The sequence below is a fragment of the Anomalospiza imberbis genome, chromosome 8 (genome assembly GCF_031753505.1).
Source record: "Anomalospiza imberbis isolate Cuckoo-Finch-1a 21T00152 chromosome 8, ASM3175350v1, whole genome shotgun sequence".
In the NCBI taxonomy this organism is placed as follows: Eukaryota; Metazoa; Chordata; class Aves; order Passeriformes; family Viduidae; genus Anomalospiza; species Anomalospiza imberbis.
This window is the reverse complement of record NC_089688.1, coordinates 35,710,289-35,732,747: the sequence shown is the minus strand read 5'-3', so window position 1 is coordinate 35,732,747 and position 22,459 is coordinate 35,710,289. Positions and strand designations below refer to the sequence as shown.

General features: G+C 35.6%; 1 protein-coding gene across 1 annotated transcript in view; it reads left to right on the top strand.

The window, feature by feature from the left end:
- Window positions 1–14,499, top strand: part of CFAP46 (cilia and flagella associated protein 46) — a 67,710-nt gene extending 53,211 nt beyond the window's left edge. Inside the window, exons 48-59 of the mRNA XM_068198395.1 lie at window positions 1,575–1,696; window positions 2,066–2,151; window positions 3,087–3,251; window positions 4,990–5,066; window positions 5,611–5,671; window positions 5,763–5,798; window positions 6,973–7,075; window positions 8,271–8,383; window positions 10,542–10,623; window positions 12,462–12,598; window positions 13,131–13,217; window positions 13,994–14,499. Coding sequence (XP_068054496.1) covers window positions 1,575–1,696; window positions 2,066–2,151; window positions 3,087–3,251; window positions 4,990–5,066; window positions 5,611–5,671; window positions 5,763–5,798; window positions 6,973–7,075; window positions 8,271–8,383; window positions 10,542–10,623; window positions 12,462–12,598; window positions 13,131–13,217; window positions 13,994–14,130 — 1,206 coding nt within the window. The 3' untranslated portion in view covers window positions 14,131–14,499. The remainder of the gene's footprint in view (window positions 1–1,574; window positions 1,697–2,065; window positions 2,152–3,086; window positions 3,252–4,989; window positions 5,067–5,610; window positions 5,672–5,762; window positions 5,799–6,972; window positions 7,076–8,270; window positions 8,384–10,541; window positions 10,624–12,461; window positions 12,599–13,130; window positions 13,218–13,993) is intronic.
- Window positions 14,500–22,459: the final 7,960 nt, after the last annotated feature.

The window sequence follows — 22,459 nt, the reverse complement described above, 5'->3', positions numbered from 1 at the left end:
TGTACTCTGCTTCAAAATTTAATCTTACTGTGCTGTAGTTGCTGTATTTGTCATTCAGGGGCTTTGAAATGTTCAGAAGTTAATCAGAATTAAAATGATGCAGTTGAGATCAGTTTAGTTGAAAATGTGCCGTATTTCAGAGATTTCAGGCAGCTGGCACACTCTGGTGCCTGGCACTTTGTGAAGGGCTAGAACTTGGGACTTCACCTTCCTCTCAAAAGAAGAGGACAGGGCAGCTGGCTGGGGAAACTTGGTGCCTTTTCACCTCGGCTGGGCACCCTGGGGTGACCACACAGAGCAGGGCCACTCTGCTCCTCTCTCTTGATGCTGGCTGCAGACAGGCACTCGTGGAATTTGCCCTTAGGATGCCCAGGACTGTGAAATGTAGCCTCTCAGGGGAAAAGACCCCACTCATAGCAACCCCCCAAAAAAATGCAAGAGAAAATCCAAAAGGGGAGCCTCCATCTGCACTGTCTCAGCTCTAGGGCAAAAGCTAAGAGGCAAGAGAGAGCCAAGAGGCAAGAGAGCTCTGTTTGGGCAACTGACTTTTACAAGGGACTGGCACTCCCCTGCCCCGTGGTTCTGGCTCCGGCTGCAGGGCCTAAAAGAAAAAGTGACAATTTTGGGCAGGGATAGATATAGGATACAATAACAGTCTGGGTTACCCAAGACATTGACAAATCTGGTTCTTCAATTATAATTCTGTTTTATTCATCACGTTACCATTTTTCTGTTAAAATACCGAGTATTGCAGATGGTTGAAGTGTCGATGATCACTTTCTCTTGCCTACAGCCAGCCTTTGTTGTATTGGCAACTTTGTAAAAATTGCTGTATTTGGGTAAGTCACAAAAAAGTGCTAAGATAGTGTCAGGTTGAACAGGTGAAAAAAACCAAGTGACTCAGGTTTTTAAAAAGCATATGCATGAAACTCCCAGAACTTATGCATGCACCCTATACTGAGCCACACAAGCCTTGGATGAGGATTTAATTCATTAATACCAACACTCTTCACCATTTAGTTGAGTTTGTGCAGTTAGTGGTTTTTTGCCCATCGAGGTTGTCTTTTACAAACCTCAATTTTCAATGTCTTTCTCTCCTGCATGATTCTATTTTCTTCTTCTTGATTTCCTTCATTCTGATTAGGTTTTTTTTTCCCTAAATTGGCTCCACTGATCTCTCCATATACTTTCATTTGCTTCTTCTATATTCATCTTACAGTTTCTGTTCACTTCTCAGAGTTGTCCTTATGCAGTTTCTTCTCATTATTTGAAGGAACACGTTATAATTTCTTTCTGCTGTAGTTTTCTGCTATTCTCCATTGAAATTTCTGAAGTATATTAATTGTTTAAATAATAAGCATTGACACCTTCTATTTTGCAAAATGCTGGTGCAAAATTTTGAAATAAATTAGTTTTGAAACCACCTTCTTATATCTGTATTTTTCATTTTATGATATTTCACATTATTTTACTTAGTCTCTGATTATACATACCACAAAATTTATATATACAATGGTATTTAACAAGAATGGAGATTGAAAGTATTCTAATTTTTGTTTCCATGTGTGTGATAGACTCCAACAGAGAAAACAGGTGATAGTGAGCTTGATTTGACATCAGATTTCTCTGAAATAATAGAAATTATGGAAGATTATCTGAAACCAACCCTGTCACAGTTTGATTTTTCTGCTGTTAGGTAAGATATATTGACTTTGAATATCATTTGTGAAAACAGAACTGTGACTCAAGTCCCTCAAATAAAGGAATGGTTTAGAAAGGATACCTGGTTGAATGAAGGTTTCATGTCTTGAAAGAGAGTATATTCAGGATATGTCAGACGAAGAGACAGCAATATGACTGACAAATAGCCATTTCTGAGAAGCACTGTTCTGCAGCTTAAGTTATACTTAAGTTGAAGCTCAAGATGCAACAGTATAATTAAAATGTTTAAAGGTAGGATTTCTAAAGGACAGGAACTCCAAAGGGAGAGTGTTGTGTAAAATTTCACTGAAACTGGTACAGAAATTGAAGCTGGTAATATTTTCCATTAATTTCCCCTTCCCAGAGAATCCCAGTGTGTATCAGTTTCAGCAGCTGAAACAAGAAAAAAGAAAGTGAAAGATAAGGACACCAAACAAGCTGGGATGCAGGGTATGTGCTTCCTTGAGCTGTGTGTGTGGACAGATACCAAAATCCAGTAATTTCAATTTTAATTTTATTTAAGACAAGGAGAGGACAAAGTCTTTAGCATTGTTTTTCTCTGTTTTCTTTTCTATATCAAGTCAAATATTTCAGTATACTTTCAAAGACAGATTTAGATGCTGGAGCAATGCTTCTGCATTTATTTAGTCTTCCAAACAATACAATCTGTATACACCTAAATGAAATGGCTTTATCACAAACCAGTTTTTCAGGAGAAGAGCTAGAATAACGAGCTTTCTTAAGTCGCTAGATCAGTAGATGTCTTTGTTTTGTCTTTTTTTTTTTTTTTTGCTTTTAGCTTTATGGACTCTCACAGATTGTTAGATTGCATACAAGCCTAACACTACAGTATGTCTCTAAACACATCTTAAGAATACACATCTGCAAAAACTGGATAAATTGTCCCCTGTGCATCTGCTCTTTCTCTGTAGAACAGAAATATTGCCATAAAAATATTTAGTACTTTTTTCCCTAAATAAGAGAAACAAAATTTTTCTACAGAACCACACAGTATTGGATAAGAGTGCCTTTACAATTTAGCCAATAACTGCTGTGGCAATTTTGCATGTGGCAATTTTGCATTCCCAAATATTGTTTTCCTGAATGTATTGCATATACCTGGACTTGGAGCTGAGATGGTTGGTTATTAATACAGGGATGTTTTTCCCTCTGAAGGATTGGTGCTAACAAGTGAATAGAAGTTTGAGAACATCTTAAGTGTAATGATATAAAAAGAAATATTTTTTCTTAATGCACTTAATCCACAGTACAACGAAGTTCATGTGTCATACAATGGAGGAAACTTAGGTTTTTACATCTAACTGCAATTGTTTATAGACAAACTGAGAACTAAATCTCGATCGTGTTCTGTCGCATCTCTTTAGATACACCTGTGGATTTAGGATTGTGTGTGGTATTACTCGGGGATACATTATTTATGGAGTTGCCTTTGGAAGCTCTGAGTATATTTAAGGAGGAAGGAATAAGTTCTGTTTCCAGAGATTTTTCTCTACAGTTTCTCTACAATCGACTACATTGGGCTGAGTCAGGTACTATTCGATAAACATTTTTTCCTTTATCATAAAGATGCATTAAAAAGATACTTCAAAATTTAAATATGAATTGTGGTGTATATTTTACTGGAAGACAAGCACATGAAATAGGTTTTCAGTATCTTAGTTGGACTAGATAGTGCAGTAGACTTATTTCAATAATGTACAGGCTGATTATAGGAGCAGGGGTAGCTAATTTAAAATAACCTTGACACATTAAAGAATTATGTAAGACTTGGTGGAATCTAAAACTGTAAACAAATTTACAAGCATGTTGTTAAAACTTCAAAGCTATTTTCAGCTGCAATGAAAAAAAAGGAAATAAGAATTTACACTTCTGTAATTTTTCTTTATTGCTACTCTAAGACTTTGCTTAAAATACCAAATGTAAAATTTTACTCTCTGAAATACTTTCCTCTCAGTTCTTGTGCTACACCTGGGCAAAATCAAATCCCCACAGACTTTATGAACTTATCCTACTGCTGACACTTATACCCTACATAAACTCTAGCAAAATGAGGTTATGTAAGGTAGTTGGACAATTGGTAAACTTCTCCTTATAGCATCTTGAAACTCATTTCTTAGATCTAGAAGTGAATAATAAATGCAGACACCAAGCCATTTTTTTATGAATCAAAGATTCTGTCTATTAATAAAGTTAAAAAATTTTAAGCTGCATTTTTCTCATATGTAGAGAAAACCACATAAAATTATTAAAACTAGTTGGTCCAAGATATAAAATAAAATATAATATTACTCTATTTTTCTCACTACAGAGTGAGTGTAGAAAATCTCACTCTGTTCCATGAAAGTATGTTGTTCTAGATAGGTTTTTGTATGGTGTCCATATCTGAAATATTTAGTAATATTTAGCCTCCAGTATAACCTGTTTCATTTTTCCATTTCACTCCTTTCTAAAGGGAATGAATTTTAAGTAATCTGAGATTAGCATATTTTTAGTTTACATACTACTATAGGCCTTTCAGAAATACAAGTTTTAGAACATGTAGGATTTTTTCTATTTCTGTTTTTCCCTTTTTATGAGTGGAACTTATGGTTACATAATTTTCAAAGTAGATACATGAGACGAAGCATAGTTGAAAAGTCTCTGTTCTTTCAATAATGACAGAGGCCACTGAATGAGGAAACATGAGCAGTATGATCTCAAGCTTCCATGAACTTCCAGGGCACTCAGTAATAACTGGCTGAGATGTACTCTGGGTGATAATCATATATACAGTGAGAAACATAAGACAGTTTTCTGTGCTTTTTAAAATTCCCTTAAAGAAATAAAAAATCCAATTCAAATACAAAACTTCCTTTTTCCTTTAAATCTCTGTGTGTCCCACAGAAGCTTCAATTATTACATTAACATCAACAACTAACAGATATGGTAAATTACTTAGAAAGTGCTTTGATGATCACTGTTTAAATCTATGCAAAATTGGCAGTGTAATCAAGCATTTCATGTCTAATGGATCACATCTTCTCCTTGTTTTCCACTTTAAAGCCTTTATATTTAGGCTAGAAGGCTTGGGTAATGTCCTTACCTTACTGTGTTTTGAAATGAATTTTTATGTTTTTATATTAATCTATTGCTGTTATTATTTTTATTATTACAGCTAGTAGTACTATTACAACTACTACTTCATCATATTAAATATATACAGTCCTTCAAAGACATTTATTTGCTAGAACTGCCTATACAATAATTTTTTTCTTTTCATTTTCACAGAAACTGAATTTAAGAAAAATGGTGAAACATCTAAAGAAAAAACCACAAAAGCTAATCAGGAAAAGAATGTCCAAATGGTGAACTTTCCACATTTTTTGTAAATAACCAGAGAACTTGCATAGAAAAGTGTGAAAGTGGGTTGCATATAAGCTCATTATGTGTGCTAGAATTCTGAAGTGGACTGAATGCCTCATAAATTCATAAGAATTTTGGTTCCTGTTGATTTTGCAAGGAGTTTTTCTTTGAAGAATCACACTTTATAAATGGGACATATTTAATAACCCACAAAGGAAGCTGCTTAAATTTACTGAAAATAATTTCTGCAACAAAATATTTTATTTTACATAGTGATTACATATGCTTTTATAAATCTATATTTATATTTGCATATATATAGATCTATATATATGTGCGCACACGTGTGTATATATGTGTAATATATGTATATGCATTGTAGCTAATGCAGACTAGTTTATTAATTTCCACTGACAATTGAGTACCATGATAATTTTAAATTCAGATTCAAAACTCTGTTAGTTTTTTGACACAAATAATGCAATACTCTTAGTATTTAATTAAAACTTTAACATATAAGAGAATATGTGTTATTTTTAATTGTAGGCACCACTTAATCGTGATCTACCTTCTAATTGCTTGCCTGTTGATATACGAAATTTAAAATGTATCCTTTCACAACCTATTGGCTAAGTGTATCAGCTAAATTTCCTTCTTTTGTTGTTTGAATACATGGTTTGCAATTAACTGTTTATCAGATATTGTGGACCCCTATAATGAAGGAAGAGAAGCAGGTAATATATATTAAATACTATTTTATTCACAATCTACCCATGGAATTTAGAATTGTTTTGTACCAAAAAATGAAGTTGTGACATCAAGATGTTGGCAAAAAAGTATTCCTTTTCATCAGAACAGCACAGCTTATCACCTGTCTATGGTGCATCTGTGAAACAGCACAACTAACAGTTAATGGAGGTTTTTAGCTCCTGAAGGACAGACTGGTTTGGGGTGGAAGGGACCTATAGGTTCACCTCATTCCACCCCCTGCCATGGCAGGGACACCTCCCACTGTCCCAGGTGCTCTCAGCCCCATTGTCCAACCTGGCCTTGGGCACTGCCAGGGATCCAGGGGCAGCCACAGCTGCTCTGGGCACCCTGTGCCAGGGCTGCCCACCCTGCCAGGGAACAACTCCTTCCTGATATCTAGCCTAAACTGACTTTGTTTCAGTGTAAAGCCATTCACCCTTGTCCTGTCACTATATGTTCTTGCAAATAGTCTCTCTCCATCTGTCTTGTTGGCTCCCTTCAGGTGTTGAAATAGTTACTAAATCCAAACACGATGCAAAAGAAGCTACAGAACAATCAGTAGCATAACAGAGTGTGTCTCCATGTGTTTGCAGCACTCCTTCACAGCAGATCAATATAAAACACTTCATGTGCTCAATATCTGACTCTACAGTATATCTTTTAACTTATACTAGTATGAAAATGTAGTCAAAAGGAGAAAATTGTTTATCATTAAATGTGCAATGTCCTTGGAGAGAAGAGGTGATTTTGGAGTCTTGTTTCCCGAAATCAGGACATTGGAAACTCAGTTAGTTTGTTCACCCCCTTAAGTCCTCTCTGAGCCTCTGCAACAGAACCATATGAGCAGTATAGGTTTTCAATTCTTTACCCTTTTTTCAGGATACCTAAAATTTTTTCTTTGTGTCCTTAACCTGTCTACCAAATAATCCTTGTTCATTATATAAGACACCTTTCAAATGGGCATCCCAATTTTACTCTGAAAATGTCACAATTGTTTTAATTTTAAAACTCAGACTTATGTTTCAAAAAACATGAAATCTAATGATGACTTAAAACCCCCTAAATGTGATAGTGTCATTTTAAAGTTACTGAAATTGAGATTGCCCAAAGTTGTTTGTAGTATGTTACATTCATAATGATGAAATTTTATTGTTACAGAAGCTTCAAGTCCTTCCCAAAAAGTACATGAAATACTAGAAAAATACCATGACCTATTTACAGTGCAGTGGGAAGGCATCATTGGCAATATGTGTGCTCCAAGGTATGTAATATTCTATCTACTTTCTTGTTTTATCCATATTCCTTGTTTAAAATTGTGTCTATTTTCAGAGACTTTGTTCATAAAATAGGGTTGCATTTTGCTGAGCTGATAAACACATAGCAAACCATTGTTGTTGTATCAAACACAGATCTAGGCTTGTAGACAGAGTATTTTAGGGATCTGAAATTGGGTGCCGCAAAGAGATTCACCCAGTTGCTTTTGTCAGAGTTGGTGTATATGTAAATAATCTAATTTTGATAGAAAGTCTTCTGGTGCAGTTTTTGATGAATACACATACGTGAGCATAAGTGTAATTTCTGGCTTTGCTCATAATTGTTTGTAAATCCAAGTCGTAAAACTATAGCATCTCCATGCACCTTCAGCCAACTGTAAATGGGACCGCAGATTTCAGAAGCACAGTAGTACAGTACACAGTTTCCAATTCCAAACGTTGATCATGAAGCTAATACTGTTTTATGGAGTCTAGTCATAAACACACTTTGTTCTTTATAGAAATACTTTACTTTTAAGATCATAGCCATAGGGGAATAAAAGCGATCTAAGAGATCAGTGACAAGCCCTATAAGACAACATAGCCATCACTGGACCTTCCTTCCTAACTACCAGTTCAGCAGTCAGTCCTTTGGAATTTTGTCTACTTAGCTAATACCACTGAGTAGGTACTCTACTATTTTTTCATAAAAATTGCAAAGATCATTATTACCAAATGGCAGGTTTTGCTGCCAGCTGGCCTGATTATCCACACCTCTTTTTAAAAACTAATTGCTCATGTCCTGGTGGGTGTACACATGACTACTCCCTTTGAATGTTAGACAAAGACTGTATTTTAAAGCTGTACAATACATACAGTGATGATTTATTAAAATTTTGGTTTTTTGATGGAGAGGCTGGTATTTATCTAAAAATACACTATGCCTCTTGCTCACTATGAGATGTTACTGAGTAATCATTTTAATACAAGAGTATAGTATTAATAATCCATACATATGAGTTATTACACTTCTCACAGAATTCTGCAACCATGTTTATCTTCTTGCTTTTCATGCTGACTTTTGTTATAATTATTTCTGGAGTAAATAGCACTGAACTGTTTGCTATGGATAACTTCTGAAAAGTATGCTTGTAGAAGAGTAACATGAAAGTAACTTACTTCTTCCTTCTTCCTTCCTTTCAGCCAAGCTGAATGGGAGCAGCTGCTGACAAACTGTAGTGCATTTCTGTTCTATGGGATGGAGAGATTCATGTCTCATCTATCACTTAATTGGTTGGTTGCTATGAACATCTCAAGTAAGATAAGCAAATTGAGAAATATTTTTAATTTCACCAACTTTTATTCCTAGATATGTCCTATTGTATCATTATCACAGTATTGATGTTGGCAATTAAGGGCTTTTTTCTAGATCCAGGGTTTTTAGTCAGAGAGCCTTTGTATTATGTAGGTTTTATTCTGTTGCACAGCTTTCTTGTAAATCCTCACAAATAAGCTTAGTCCTTCTTCACTTCCATGTGTTGGAATTCCTTAGGTATCAAAAATTAAGTCAATATCTAATGGTTTTCTCAGTAAGCCATCTCACTTTCTTTGGAATTTAGTATTTGGTTGCAAGATATTTTTTAATGGTAAAAACAATCTCTGCAGTGTCACTTCAAGTGCCAATATTTCATAAGTCTCTGCTGTGGCAAGCAAGAATTGTCCATCAAGGCTGCATTAATGCTGAATGATTACTCTGCTATTACAGAGCATTTTTTGATTCTGATAGGGTATTTTTTCTCTGTTTCTTCACAACTAATTAGTCTTTCTGTTGTAGCATAAGGCGTAGATTCAGGACTAGTTTTTCAAATTAACAATATTCTTTTCTCCTCCTGTTTTCCTTGCACATCTGGAAGAAGCTTGATTTTGGAGTTGTGCTGAATTTGTCAGGGTAGTTATATTGTGTTGACATGTGCAAGTCAGGACAGTACACATCAGATTGTGAAGCCCTGTAGAGCAACAGGAAGCTTCTTCATGAAGCTTTGATTTTAAAAGTGATTTAAATATCTATATGTAAATATTACAAGAAATAAGAAAATATGTTTTCTCTATATACCTGGATCATGTCTGAAGATGGTGTTTCAGATATCGATAGACCAGGTATTTACAGGTCTGGCAACTTTTGGAAAGTTGTTAAACCTTGCCCTTTTTCCTGCTCTTAAAATATGCCAGGATTAATTCTATCTGAGATTTCTGAAAGTTCTAACCTAGACCAAATATTATGAAGCATTCAGTTTGGTCTTTTACATGATGAAATAAAATACATAATTGCTAAATCTGAGCATGAGACCAGGCTGACAAAGAGAATGCAGTGGTTTAGCAAATCCTGAAATGGAAGATATTATACAAATTAACCCTGCTTTATGCGGGGTGTAATTTGGGAAAGTCTAGTGGGAGATATTGTTCCTCAGGGAAAATAATCGGTTAATCATTAATAAGTTAGGGTATGACTGTTTAAGGGGCAGAGTTACAGAGCAGACTCAAGAGATGGATCACAAATTAAACAACGTATCCTTGCTAGTGTTAAAAAAACCCGAAGGTCTGTATAGGGGTAGCTATACTGAAGTGTCACATGGAAGCTGTGTGAAATAATTTCCCACTATATGTAGTATTCCAAACGTCTCAGCTGGAGAAAAATATCAACCACATAGAGTAAGTTACTGCTGGAGAACATTAAGAGTGCTCAAAAGGCTGTACCTTTTGACTAAGCTTTTGTGCTTAGTTTTATTAATAAATACGTATGCATTGATATGTTTATATGCATTTAAAACATGCTTTCAGAGGGAAGACAGACATACTGAGAGGAGATGTGATAGAAGTTTTAAGTGTGTCAAAGACTTTCCAGGCAGAGAAGTAATTTACTTCTCATCTGCTTGAGATAGGAGAATAAGTAACAGATTTAAGCTACAGCAAACCAAACAGTAAGCAAAATGTTTTAATTCTGAGAGTATTCTGAGTTGTTTCACTGGAGAACTTTAAGGAAAATAAAGCATGTTAGGGATGTAACTTGGTTGTAAGTTATGGAGAGGAGCTGTGGTACAAAAATATTTCAATACCTGCATATCATAAACTCTTCCAAGAGTTCATAACCGCAGAGTTGGGTCATACAGGTCATTGGCTGTAGTAAGATGGTATGTGGACTTCATTGCCAATTATGCTAATGGGGCATAGGGAAGAAACCCCTGCAAAACACTATGGATAAGTGTAGCAAAATTACATGAAATAATGCTAAGATGACTATTAGTGTACTTTTACATAATACTTGACAATTGCAGCTGAAATATGTAGATTTTATACAAGTGGTTTAGACTATGCTCAAGAAAGTAATTAACTTACAAAAGGCCTTTAATTATTTAATTTAAGTATTATGCTGGGCATTATTATCAGTGCAAACACCATTGCTATATTTTTTTCCAGAATGCCGTTTGGTGATTCTTCTGGATCTGGTAAGATCACAGCAAAGTTACCAAAGAATTGCAAACTCTGATTTCCACAAAAGGTAGGTAAAGTCAATTTCAGTAAAGTCCACAATAAGGTAGATTATTTCAAAGCAAAGTTAAAATTTTGAGTTATGAATATTATCCTTTACTTCTACAAGAAAAAGAGCTTCTTTATAGGACTAAATAGGATGAAAGCTCTGTTAGAAGGCAATGATAAGAAAATATGACACAGAAACCTTGCTACATTACACATATCTCACAAGTCTGAGAGCAAGATTCTCAAAATGTTCTGATTGAATATATAAAATTTGCCTTTGACAGATAAACTGCTAAGACTCTCTCTGAGGGTTCATATATGGAAAAGTTTAACAATAAGATTTTTATTTAAACAAATTATTATAGCATGCAAAGTAACCTGTTCAGAGTTTTTAATATTAATTGCAGTTTTTTTAATCTTTAGAAACATTTCAGTATTTTCATTATTTTGAAGTTGGCAGGTGGTAGGGTTTACATTCTTTTATTGCATGTCCATTACAAATTCTTGACAGATGCCACAGTGTCCTAATTTTATTCATTAATTACTTAGTCCATGCTGAATTTTCAGATAGCCTGATCATACTCTTGGGGGATGAGATGCCTTGCAGAGGAATGTAGATAGATTGGAGCATTGGGCAATCAACAGTGACATGAAATTTAACAAGAGCAAATGACAGACTCTTCACTGTTGACAAAGTAATGCTGGACACAAGTGTAAACCTGGAGAGGGGCGGCCGGAGAGCAGCCCTGCAGAAATTGAGGCTGAACCAACACTGTGGCTGGGCAGGAAGTGAGCAAAGCACATCCTGGGGACATAAATATCTTGACTTTTCTAATTATTCATTCCATGAAGAAGAAATAGAAAAAAAGTCTCTAAAAAATACTGTTTAGTGCAACAATGCATAAGTTAAATCTAGTTGCATGTGAGATAAGTTATACACATATTTACATATGTAAATATGCAGATGCCTGAGTGTATAAACAAACTCCTGGTATTTTTTTATATCCTTTTTGATCCCAAACAGCCATTTCCTAAAGTAAACCAAAACACAATTCCTTAAACTAGTTTTTCAAACTCAAGAAGTTTGAAGTCTCAGTTCAATAGTTTAGTGAATTTATCAATAAGAGTTACGTGTTTAAGTCCAAAAGCTTCCTGAAAATTTAGAATAACATTTATTTAAAAAATGAGTCACATAAACTCCAGAGAAAATCGGATAGCATGTCCCCAAAAGATTGCAGAAAACTTTCATTATCATCTTTTGATAAAGTTACTATAAAAAGCAGATCTGAATAAAACCAAAATGCAACCTTCTATGTACTGCAGTTTCAACCTTAGAGTATCACTCCCCTTTTATGACTAAAAAAAATTATGCTGAAGATGCTTACTGAAATATTCAGCAGCAAGAACTCAAATCCCACATTGCATGTGATTTGCTTCTAAGCCTCCATATCAACACCATACTTAGGACAAAGAACAAGGTTTCAGTTCCTGCAGTATTTTATGTCTAAACATGTCTTTTCACATCCGCTTCTCAATTTTTGGACTGTCTTATAAAAGGTATTCTGCAGTGTTTTGGGGTTAGGGTCTTACTACTCCTTTCAGATTTCCAAAATGCCCAGAACTACAGTAATATGACAGAGAGTAACTCCATGGTAAAATTGCATCATGAAAAAATGTAGAGACAAGATCACCCAAATTCATTGTATTAGATTCAAAGTGCCATATGAATGTTTGATGATCAGCATAGAAGAAAATGCACTCTGACATTCTTCCTCCTTCTATCAAAAACCATTGTATATTAAGTTATATTTTTATATACTATGTACTTTTTTTAATTGATCTCATAATTCTGATTTTTAGTTGTCTACGTATTGCTCTAGAGAGACCAACAGAGACAGCAATGCTTCTAAGCCTTACAGGTGTTGGTTCTGTAATAGCCACCCAGTGGTACACAAACTTGGAGGAGAATGCACAAAGGCTGGAGACCTTGTCTGAGAGTGAGTGTGTTTGCCTTAGCTGGTGTGTGTATTGCTCCAGACCCTCGTGTGTGTGTGTGCGTGTGTGCTCAGGGCCTGTGTGTACCTGCCTGTCTCCTGTCTCTTCTTTCTTTGCTCCTTACCAAACTCTGCCTGCAGTTTCTGTAGGAGCTGAACTGCGTGCAGGAGCCACCATGTGGTTGACAGGTTGATCTTCCACACAGAACACTAACCTACTTAAAACAGATTTGGTGGGGTGTTTGTTTATGGTCATATGGTAAGAATAGTGTTTATATGGTGTGAAGTAGTGCCCCAGGACATGGCCATCTGTAGTTACATAAACTATGGGGAAAAAATCCCCGGGATGTAACTTACATCTGCACAGATACATTGCTTAAATCTGTAAAGATATCCTTTTTCATTAAGTTTTAAATGAAAAACCATTTCATGGTTTTCACCATTTCATGGTGAAAGCGCCAGGCTGTATGGTTGATATTTTCTTGTTTTTCATAACTTTTATTAAAAACTCACAGAAACTAACATTTCTTTCCAGATTTGCTGAATTTTGGTAAAACGACTGGGCAGACAGTTCATGTTCTTCAGAAAAGTAGAAGTCACGGGAAAAGGGATTCCATTAAAAGTAAGAATTAAAAGGCTTAGTATGAAAGACTGGCTATAAACTAACTAGAACCTTTAGATAGGTAGTTCAAAGGTGTAAGTGAAACCTTACAGATGAGCTATTACATTTTTCTCTGTAACTTCATAAAAGAGCTGGGAGTTGGAAGACTACTGATACAAGATCATAATTGGAGTAGCTATAGTTTATATAAATAAAATTTTGGGGAGGCTTTGACATAGCTGACCAAAAGCTAAAATTTTTTCTCCACTGAACAAATAAAGTAGTGTTACTAACAAGGTAGATCAGGAACACAACATAAACAATATAAATGGAGTGGGATTATAAACTGCAAAAAGATCATTAGGATTTGCAGTGATTTTAGACAGTCTGCATTGTACACAGCATACTAGACATAAAGAATATCTGGCATCTTGTTGGAGAGAGAGGAAGAATTTCTGAGTAAAAGAATTTCTAATATACTGTCTGTAAAATTGTACTGCTATTTTACAATGTGCGGGACTTACCTTTTAAAATAAGGTTTAATAAAATAAATTGTGTTTACAGCTTGCACTGTTGTAGAATTGAAGAAAGAGCTCAGATCAGAAATATTCCCTAATTTTCTGTGTTTTTTTTTTCAGAAAATGCTTCTTTAATATAGTGACAGATGTTAATATTTTAAAAAGAATGTTAAAGAACCATAAGTATTAATCAAAGAGAAGATGTGTTAAATGATGGCACAGCATTCTTATATTTATTCATATGCAGAAATAACAATGGTTTTTAATATATTTTTATAGTGGAAGCAGATTCTCACAGCTCTCCTGGAGACAAAATAGAAGAGCAGACTGTTTGTACTTCCTCAGATCCTCCTGCAAGTCATCCATCATTTTTTAATTGTGTGCTCTATGGTTTACCCAACATAATTCTGATGTAATAAATTGTGTCAATCTTTTCATGCTGATCTAAGGAGAGGTGAGATTAAGAAAATGTACATATTTCTGTTTCAGATTTAAACAGTTTGATATTAGAATGTCAGAAAAATAGAATATATAGTTCAGAAATTTCAATTAGTGCTCTAAGGTTTTTTTAACTTAGCGAATCCTTTAAAAATTTGGTAAGTAGCGACACATTTTAAAGAAAAGTGGGCTTGATACATGAATGGAATTGGAATGTATGAATTTCAGTGCCTCCATTTGGAAAAATGTTTCCTTGGCGTATTTTATTTTCACATGGACAATTCGTCAGAAACAGCTAGAAAATTTACAAAGTGACCTTATTCTGAATGAACTGATCTTTTGATGTGGAGGTATTTGTAGTTTAATTAGAAAACAAATTAGTGTTAAATAAAATGGTAAATGATTTTAGCTTTATTTTCCTATGTTTTTCTTTAATAACATTCCCAACATAGTCCCTTCCCAATCTCCCATCCATCCCTGCCCTCTGGCAGTGGGAGCCATTCCCTGTGTCCTGTCCCTCAATGTCCTTGTCCCCAGTCCCTCTCCAGCTCTCCTGGAGCCCCTTTAGGTCCTGGAAGGTCTCTGAGCTCTCCCTGGAGCCTTCTCCTCTCCAGGTGAGCACCCCCAGGTGTTCCAGCCCGTCCCAGAGCAGAGGGGCTCCAGCCCTGGAGCAGCTCTGGGGCCTCCTCTGGACTCGCTCTTATACTGGGGACTCTTGAACTAGATGCAGTTCTCCACCTGGACTTTCACAAGAGTGAGAAATTATTTTTATTATATCAATCAATTAATTGTTTTAATGAAATAAAAATATTAAAATATTTTAAAAATTAAAGTACTTAACTGATTTTTAAAAATAATTCTAAAGTATTCATTTATCTGACTATGAGCTCTTAATTTTTACATTATATAGTGTTCAGCAACCTGGAGGAAAAATATCCTACCAACTAATGACCCAGAAATAAATTACAGTAGATACACCATTGGACATATGAATTCTCTTGTCAAATGACGTTGGCACAAGCCCAAACAACAAGAATAAGAGCTTCTGAAAATATTTCACCTGCGTGGCACTACATCATCCCATGCACTGTATTCATTCATACAAGAAATATTAAGCAGTTAGTGATATTCCATGTATCAAGGGCTTTAAAATAACTTTCTGAATTATGTCTTAGCAACATAACAAATCACACTATTAATTAGCTTCTATAACAGAAATGACATTTTGTAATATATTTTAGCGTGAAAAGAATTGGTCAGCTAAAATTTATGTAATCTGAAAAGTGTGAGGAAGAAAAAAATCATGGTGAATTTACTGATCATATTCTAGGAAAAGAACATAATCTGAGTTGTACATAGCTGTCCAAGAAAAGTGTGTGGTTTGAAATAGTCTGCAGTAAAGAGCTGCAGCAAGTTTGCTACAAAATTATAAAACATACAAAAAAAAGAGAAGCTCTGTCATTAGTACCTGGTATAAGCTCTTTAAAATGATACTTCCTTAAACAGTCATTCAAGGATTTCATGTCACATGTGCGTCTCTCTCCAGAGCTGCTGTGGCTGGTCCTGCCAACAATAGTGCTGTCCCTGCTGTGCAAAGGGATGCGGTGGAGCAGACACCAAAACAGAGTGGCTGCTGCTGCAGGTGTTTGTAGGCAGGGAGATCAGGGCAGATTTGAGTGTGGTGTACAGATCATTCCCATAATTATTCATCTTGAATTTGAACACTAATTTTGTGATTTTACAACCTTCTAAGCCTTCCAACTTGTGCTTTGGCATTGTCTGACCTGGAAGCTCTCCCGAAATAGGGTATCAGAGGGAATTCAACCATCCTATATGAGTGTAAATCCTTTCTTCTCTTGTGTTTGGATGAAAGACTGGCTTATTGCTGTAAAGTCACCAGTAAGTCACTCATCCCTTAAAGTCTCTGTTGGGTATTAATTCAGGCCTCCAAATGCAGTGACTTCATGTGGATATAGTGACAGATAGTTATCAGCATGGGTTTTAAAGATGTGGTCAAGTTAAAATTGAAGGCACGCCTCCGTGCCCTGAAATATTTACTGTTTGGTGGAAGACCCGGATTGCTACTCAGGTGATAAATTGATGGAATACTTCTCAGCCAGTGATAGAAGAGCATGTGGGATCTTTCATGAACATGGTAGTAGCATTTTCAAAAGTAGCAGGCACAACAGTCTTCACTTCAGAATAAGAAGAGAGGAAACGTATTTAATATATTGCAGTTTTCCAGATGGTTACTTAAGGCTTATAGTTTCTTATGACTTAAGAGGAAAAATTTTAGATCACTTAATGTCATTTTTATAAAAATGCAGTATGGAATGTTAACAATATTGCTGGTGGACAAAATATCAATTCTAATATTCCCTGAAATATGAATCTTGATACCTATTATTATATGTATATATACTCTTAAATATACTAACGTAATCATTGTAAATACAATAGTCCATCGATGAAGAAATGTTTTCTTCCTCTGCCAAAAGAATGCTTGAAGTCAGTGCTGAGTTCAAACAGTTGAAGCCAACAAAATAAGGACCCCTTTCAGAAGTAAAGGCCAATATTTTTGTCTAGGAAGGTACAGGAAATAAAAAGGGTGTTTTGTGACAGTGTCCATTACTATGGGAAACATTTAGGAAGATATTTCTTTGTCACTGATATCTACTGTGATTTCTTTTCCCGTTGTTTCATATAATGCTTCAGCTACACATATGATGGCAGAAAAGGGTGAAAACTGTCAAGACTAAATTGAAAGTGAGTCTGTACTGAGCTTGACGAGAGTGTCCTTTCCAGCAACTGAATGTTCATGACTTGTCACTTTTCTTGATAGTCTCTATTGACTTGACATTGAGCATTTGAAATTGTTAGGAGAAACTAGATGTTAACAAAGGGTTACAGCTTTTCCAGAAATCAGGGCTGCACTAATTAATTTGTGTTTATTGTGTTTATTTCCTGAAAAGGCATCTAAAAATATTTTTATAATGTCCTGGCTTTTTTGATGACTTAACTTTCTTAAAGAAATTGAACTTAATGTCATAAGTTTCTTAGCAAGGTGGATGGTAAAGACTTCTGGTTTTTACAGGCCTACCATAACCATAATCAACAATTTCACAATTCCAAGTTGACATAACTTTTCTGTGCTGTAGGTACACTGAGACAAGCTGCAGATAATAACAGTGAAGTAAACTGAAGAATCAGATTGATTATTGTCTAAAATTATTTTTAATTTTGAGTGGATTTTTTCTTATTTTTGCCCAAGTATGTCAATTGTGAAAGAAGTTCCGGGAGAGGTCCAGAAAGCAAAATAAAAAACCAAAACAAACCTGAGTTTTTCAGAAGTGCAGATGGTAATTTCCCTTGACAATCATAAACTCTACTGGCTTCTGAGTGAAAATATTGTAATACAGGTGTTTTATTGTCTGCTTTTTGATGCCAAAATTTTAAGAAAGAGATCAGTGCACCCGATGTGTTTTGACTAGTGCAATGAAGACATGATCATAATCCATCAGTAAGGGAGAACAGTTTCATGTTGTAGAACAGAAGTGTTCATTTGGAAAAGTGCAGGCAATGGCTTGGAGAACAAGCTCTTAAGTACAAAGTGAGTTTGATGAGAGAACAGTGACAGTGGAATTACAGTTAAGACCTGTAATCTGCAATATCCTGGAAGAAGAATGCAGGGAACCAAGTTTGTGATGAAAACAATTAATCTACTCAGAGCAGAAATCTTGATCTTCATTTTGGTAGTAATGAGCTTGTCTGCTGGAGTTCTCAGCATTGTAGAAGCAGCCAGAACAATCTGTTCTCCCACTGATGTGTATTAATTACCAGTGGAGAGAATTAACTAAGATTTCCTGATGGACCAAAAAAATGGGTTTCAGAAATACTTGCAGTTCTGTCATGTCCTCCGAATTTATCTGAGCCTGTAACTCTTGGAGTAGGTTACAGAGTATATATGGAGTATACTGCAGCTGAGGTATGTAGGTGACCACCTGTACTTTGGTTAATCCTGACAGTGAGGCAGCAGCTAAATTTCACAGATCACTATGCATGGTACTGGCATAGAGCTCCTACCTTGTCATTCAGCATCTGAATCTCTCTGGGCCATTATTTTTTCCTGATGATTAGCAAGCAATCCTGTCACTGTCACTACCAACATAGGTGTATGCTTTCTCCTGCACTGCTGCTCAGGAAGCTCAGATACACATGGATACAGAGGTGCAGGCATAGAGTGGGAACAGACTTCTTCATCTGAGGCAGACTTCACCATGGAGATACACTACCAGTATGCTTTGCTTATGGTGTATCTGCTGTAGCAAAATATCACTAACGTAACTATCTTCTGAATTTTTATCATATATGGAACAGAAGGAGTTTCCTGCTTTTAAATTATAACAGCATAACTTTAGCTTTTCATCACATGTGATCTGTGTGGGCACCAGATAATTGAGAGGTACTTAATCTGTAAGGATTTGTCCCTTGCCACTCCATGACAGGCCTGCATGTGCAACTGGATGCACAGTTTGTGTATGCAGCAAAAGGAAGGCACAGCCCTAGTGACCACCATAATGGCACAGAAGCCAACACTGAGATAGCTGTAATAGGTATTGCTATCAGGGATTTATACACTGGTTGTCTTCCTGACACAAAAGCATATACTCCATTTTCTGGTCCAGTAGAAAGAAAATTTAAGCACTACTATTCCCATACATAAAAGAAATGTTTTGTTCCTTTGGTATAGTCACATCTGTGTCCTTGAGCAGTATCTGTGTTTGCACCAGCACACTGGCTTCTGTGCTGGTTTTATAGTTCTCAGTTTTTTCTCCTCCAACAGAGTTCACTGGTATTTCTCCTGAATGATCTTTGGTTATTAGTATTGCAAGATGGCATTAGAATCTGAAGTGGGATGCACATTGAAATAAATTTGCACTGGAATTCCATAAACCTTTCTGCTTCTTCATCAGTGTGATTCAAGGGACATGGCCTACATCTGTACTCAATCAAACAGGGCTGTGTTGGCCAATATAATCTATTTGTTTGACATTTTTATATTAATTCATTGAGACTAAAGAGAGATGACTACATTAATATCTTGATGCAGCTAGATAATAGTTGAGATAAAACTGGTGTGCCAAATTGCTGAAAGGCCCTTAAATTCTCTCACAGATTTTTAACTATTTGTGACATAGAAAAGGAAAGAGACTTCAATATAATATAATAAAGAGAAAAAATAGTACAATCTATAATACTAAGTATTATAATAAAGAACATTATCATAAATTTTCTAGGAATCTCCTCTTCACCAATCATTTAAAATTATATTTCTCAATAATTGAGATGAGAATTATTGTTAATGTTCATGACTCTGTTTTCTTGGATAATCATTTTCACTGAGGTCATAATTAAACAGAAATGTTCTAGCGATATAATATGTATATTATTCCTCTAGCTAGACTGTGAACAAATATGTCAAATATGTCTGCCCTGTGTATATCTGTGGGAACACTCAGGCTGGAATAGTGGTGGAGGAACATCAGGACACTCTAAACATATATGAATGCTGAATCTGCTTAGGCTTAGACCTCATCTCACTGTCAAACCCTTCTCTCCTTTGCAAGTGCATTTGTTGGTGAAGGAGTCTCCTCTGAGTGGGATGTCAGATCTGCAGGTAAGAGCAGCCAGAGGGAGAATATTAGAAATGTTTTATTTTGGAGGTGTTGCTTTGAACGCAGTAAAGATATGAATGGAAGACAAAGCAAGAAACAAACAAAAAAAAAAAGTAGGAATTAATATTTCATCCAAAATCAGAAACAGAGAGAAATGTGTTTCTCAAATTTGGTTTGATTGATAGTTTCATTTTTGCTTTCAGAGTTCTTGGCAATAAAGGTTCAGTGTGGGTAAGGGCAAGGTCTTATCACTCAAAAGTGAAAGAAACTCAGATATGTGGTTAAGTGCATTTTTACCAAAAAACAAGGCAAAAATATTTGCAAAGGGAGCAATGATAATTTTTTTATTATGTTATGTTAATTTATCTGTTTATAATGAGATACAAATAGATGATTTAGAAGCTAATCTGCATCAGAGCTATGATGGAAAAATCTGGTTTATGGTGAACTTCTGGTAGAGCTGATCTTCAATAACAATCTCTGCCCCTCTCCACGTCATTGCACTTTGAACAAGAACTCCTCCAGCAGTGCTCTGCAGTACATGTGGTTTTAGGAGAAACAAAATCTGGATGTTAAGACATTTATATCTTCAAAAAGCAGTAAGGAATCCCCAGAGAAGCTGTGCTGTTTGTTACCAAAGCAAGAACATGAACATGTTGTAAAGTGCACCAACACTACATTCACTGTCTAAGCTTTCACCATCATCCCTGCAAGTGAGTGATGAGGTGAGCTGATCTTATGACCTTTTAAAATGTATCCTTTTCTAAATCTGAGGGTATGAAAAATAGCTTGGACAATGTACTTTCAAACCTCAGTATTTTATCTCTTACTGAAATGATTTTTGAAAGCTATTTTGGATATTTTCCCCCATGCCCAAATCCACTTGTTTGTTCAGGGTTTTTTCTCAAGAATATACAACTTTAAGAACAGATTTGTGTGTTAGTTTTTCCATGAGAAAGAACTGACACAACTATAAATGCAGAGTAGCTCTGGTGGGCCACAGCAGAAGACATGGAAACGAGGAGATAGCAATCCCAAACAGAGCCTGAGCAGAGTTTAAACAGAGGCCTCAGCTCTACAGACCTCTTCATTAGCTCGAGTGACCGCTCCATACCCTGTGCACAAGCCATGACATCAGGATACACTTGCCTTAAAAATGCTCCTGTATGGGCTCATTCCTAGTGAGAGAGAACCATGGTGTGCCAACTAGAAAGTGCAGCATTGCACAGGCACAAGATGGGCAACTCTGTTCACTTGGACATACCATAAAGATGTCAAGAACAAGGTTGGACTACTTCATCCTGGATAGGATCTGGGTAGCATATCATGACCTAAAAGGAGAGATTAATTTCATGCTGAAACATGAGGTTTCCAGCACCAGAAGGGTCCTAAGATTGCTGTTATCTTTTCCATAATTTCTGGTTTTCACTCAGTGAATCATTTAGCTAGGCTTCAGTGTTGGTTCCTTTCTTATTGTTATCCTAAAGGAACCAACATGACCTCAATAACACAAGAGTAACATTTATGGCAACCATAATTTACATTTGGAAAAAAAAAAACCCCAACCAACCAAAAAAAAAAAAAAAAACCCAACCCTATTTCCATTACAAACAAGTAGATTGATGAAGTATTGCTGACATTTTTAAGAAAAAACACAAAGCAATTATCCCCCTATGCCATGGAAGATTTCTAGTAAGGGCAGTATCTTTCTCCAGGTTACATCATTAAGATGCAATGATCACAAAGCAGAAAGTGGTGTAGTGTTACGATGCTAGTTTTGCAAACAATAGGCAATGCTACAAATTTTTTTTTAAGGAATGTGATTTCTAGGCATACTCTTGGTGGCAAAATGAAAATTCAAGGACACAAGATGCTGTTTATTAGCTCCCAATCAAGTGTAAGCAAGCTGACTTTGGCAGTGTTAACACCTTTTATTAATGAAAACTTAAGGTTTTAAAACCATCCATTGCCTAAATTACTTTTTGTATATGGTAAAATGTTCATGTCATGCTCTTACCACATACTGCAAAAATGTGTCCCTTTAATCACCGTGCACAACTCTGAACCCCTAGTTTTGTTTGTAAAAATTTGTTTATTGTGTTACATTGAAAGACTTAACAACAAGCTCCTGGGAGCCCTGTAATATTTTGCTCCCGGGCTGATACTGTTCTGGTTGGCCCACCTTGACAATGTGTCAAGGTGTTCACACTTTTTAAAATGTACTTTCTTCTGACCAGTAAGTAGGAAAAACGGTATCATCCTTCTCCTGACAAGCATTACTGAAGACATTTTAAGATGAAAATACCCACTGATTCTATTATTCCTCTTTTCTATCAGAGATGGGTACATCTCATATAGACAGCTTGCTGTTTTCTATTGCTTTCCATACATTTTTATATAATTTCCATGCATTTTTACATTGTTTTTTTCTTTGCAATTACTTAATTTTTGTCACTTTATTTTGTACTACAGAGATATACTTTGCATATCCTCACCTTCTCTGGAGATAAAATAATTCTGTTGCTTTTAATTAAACACTAGCACTTCTGCCAATTCTTCATGATTTAATATATGTAATACCATTAACTTGTGATTAACCTAGGTCAGTATATCCTTGGAATAGAAAATATGA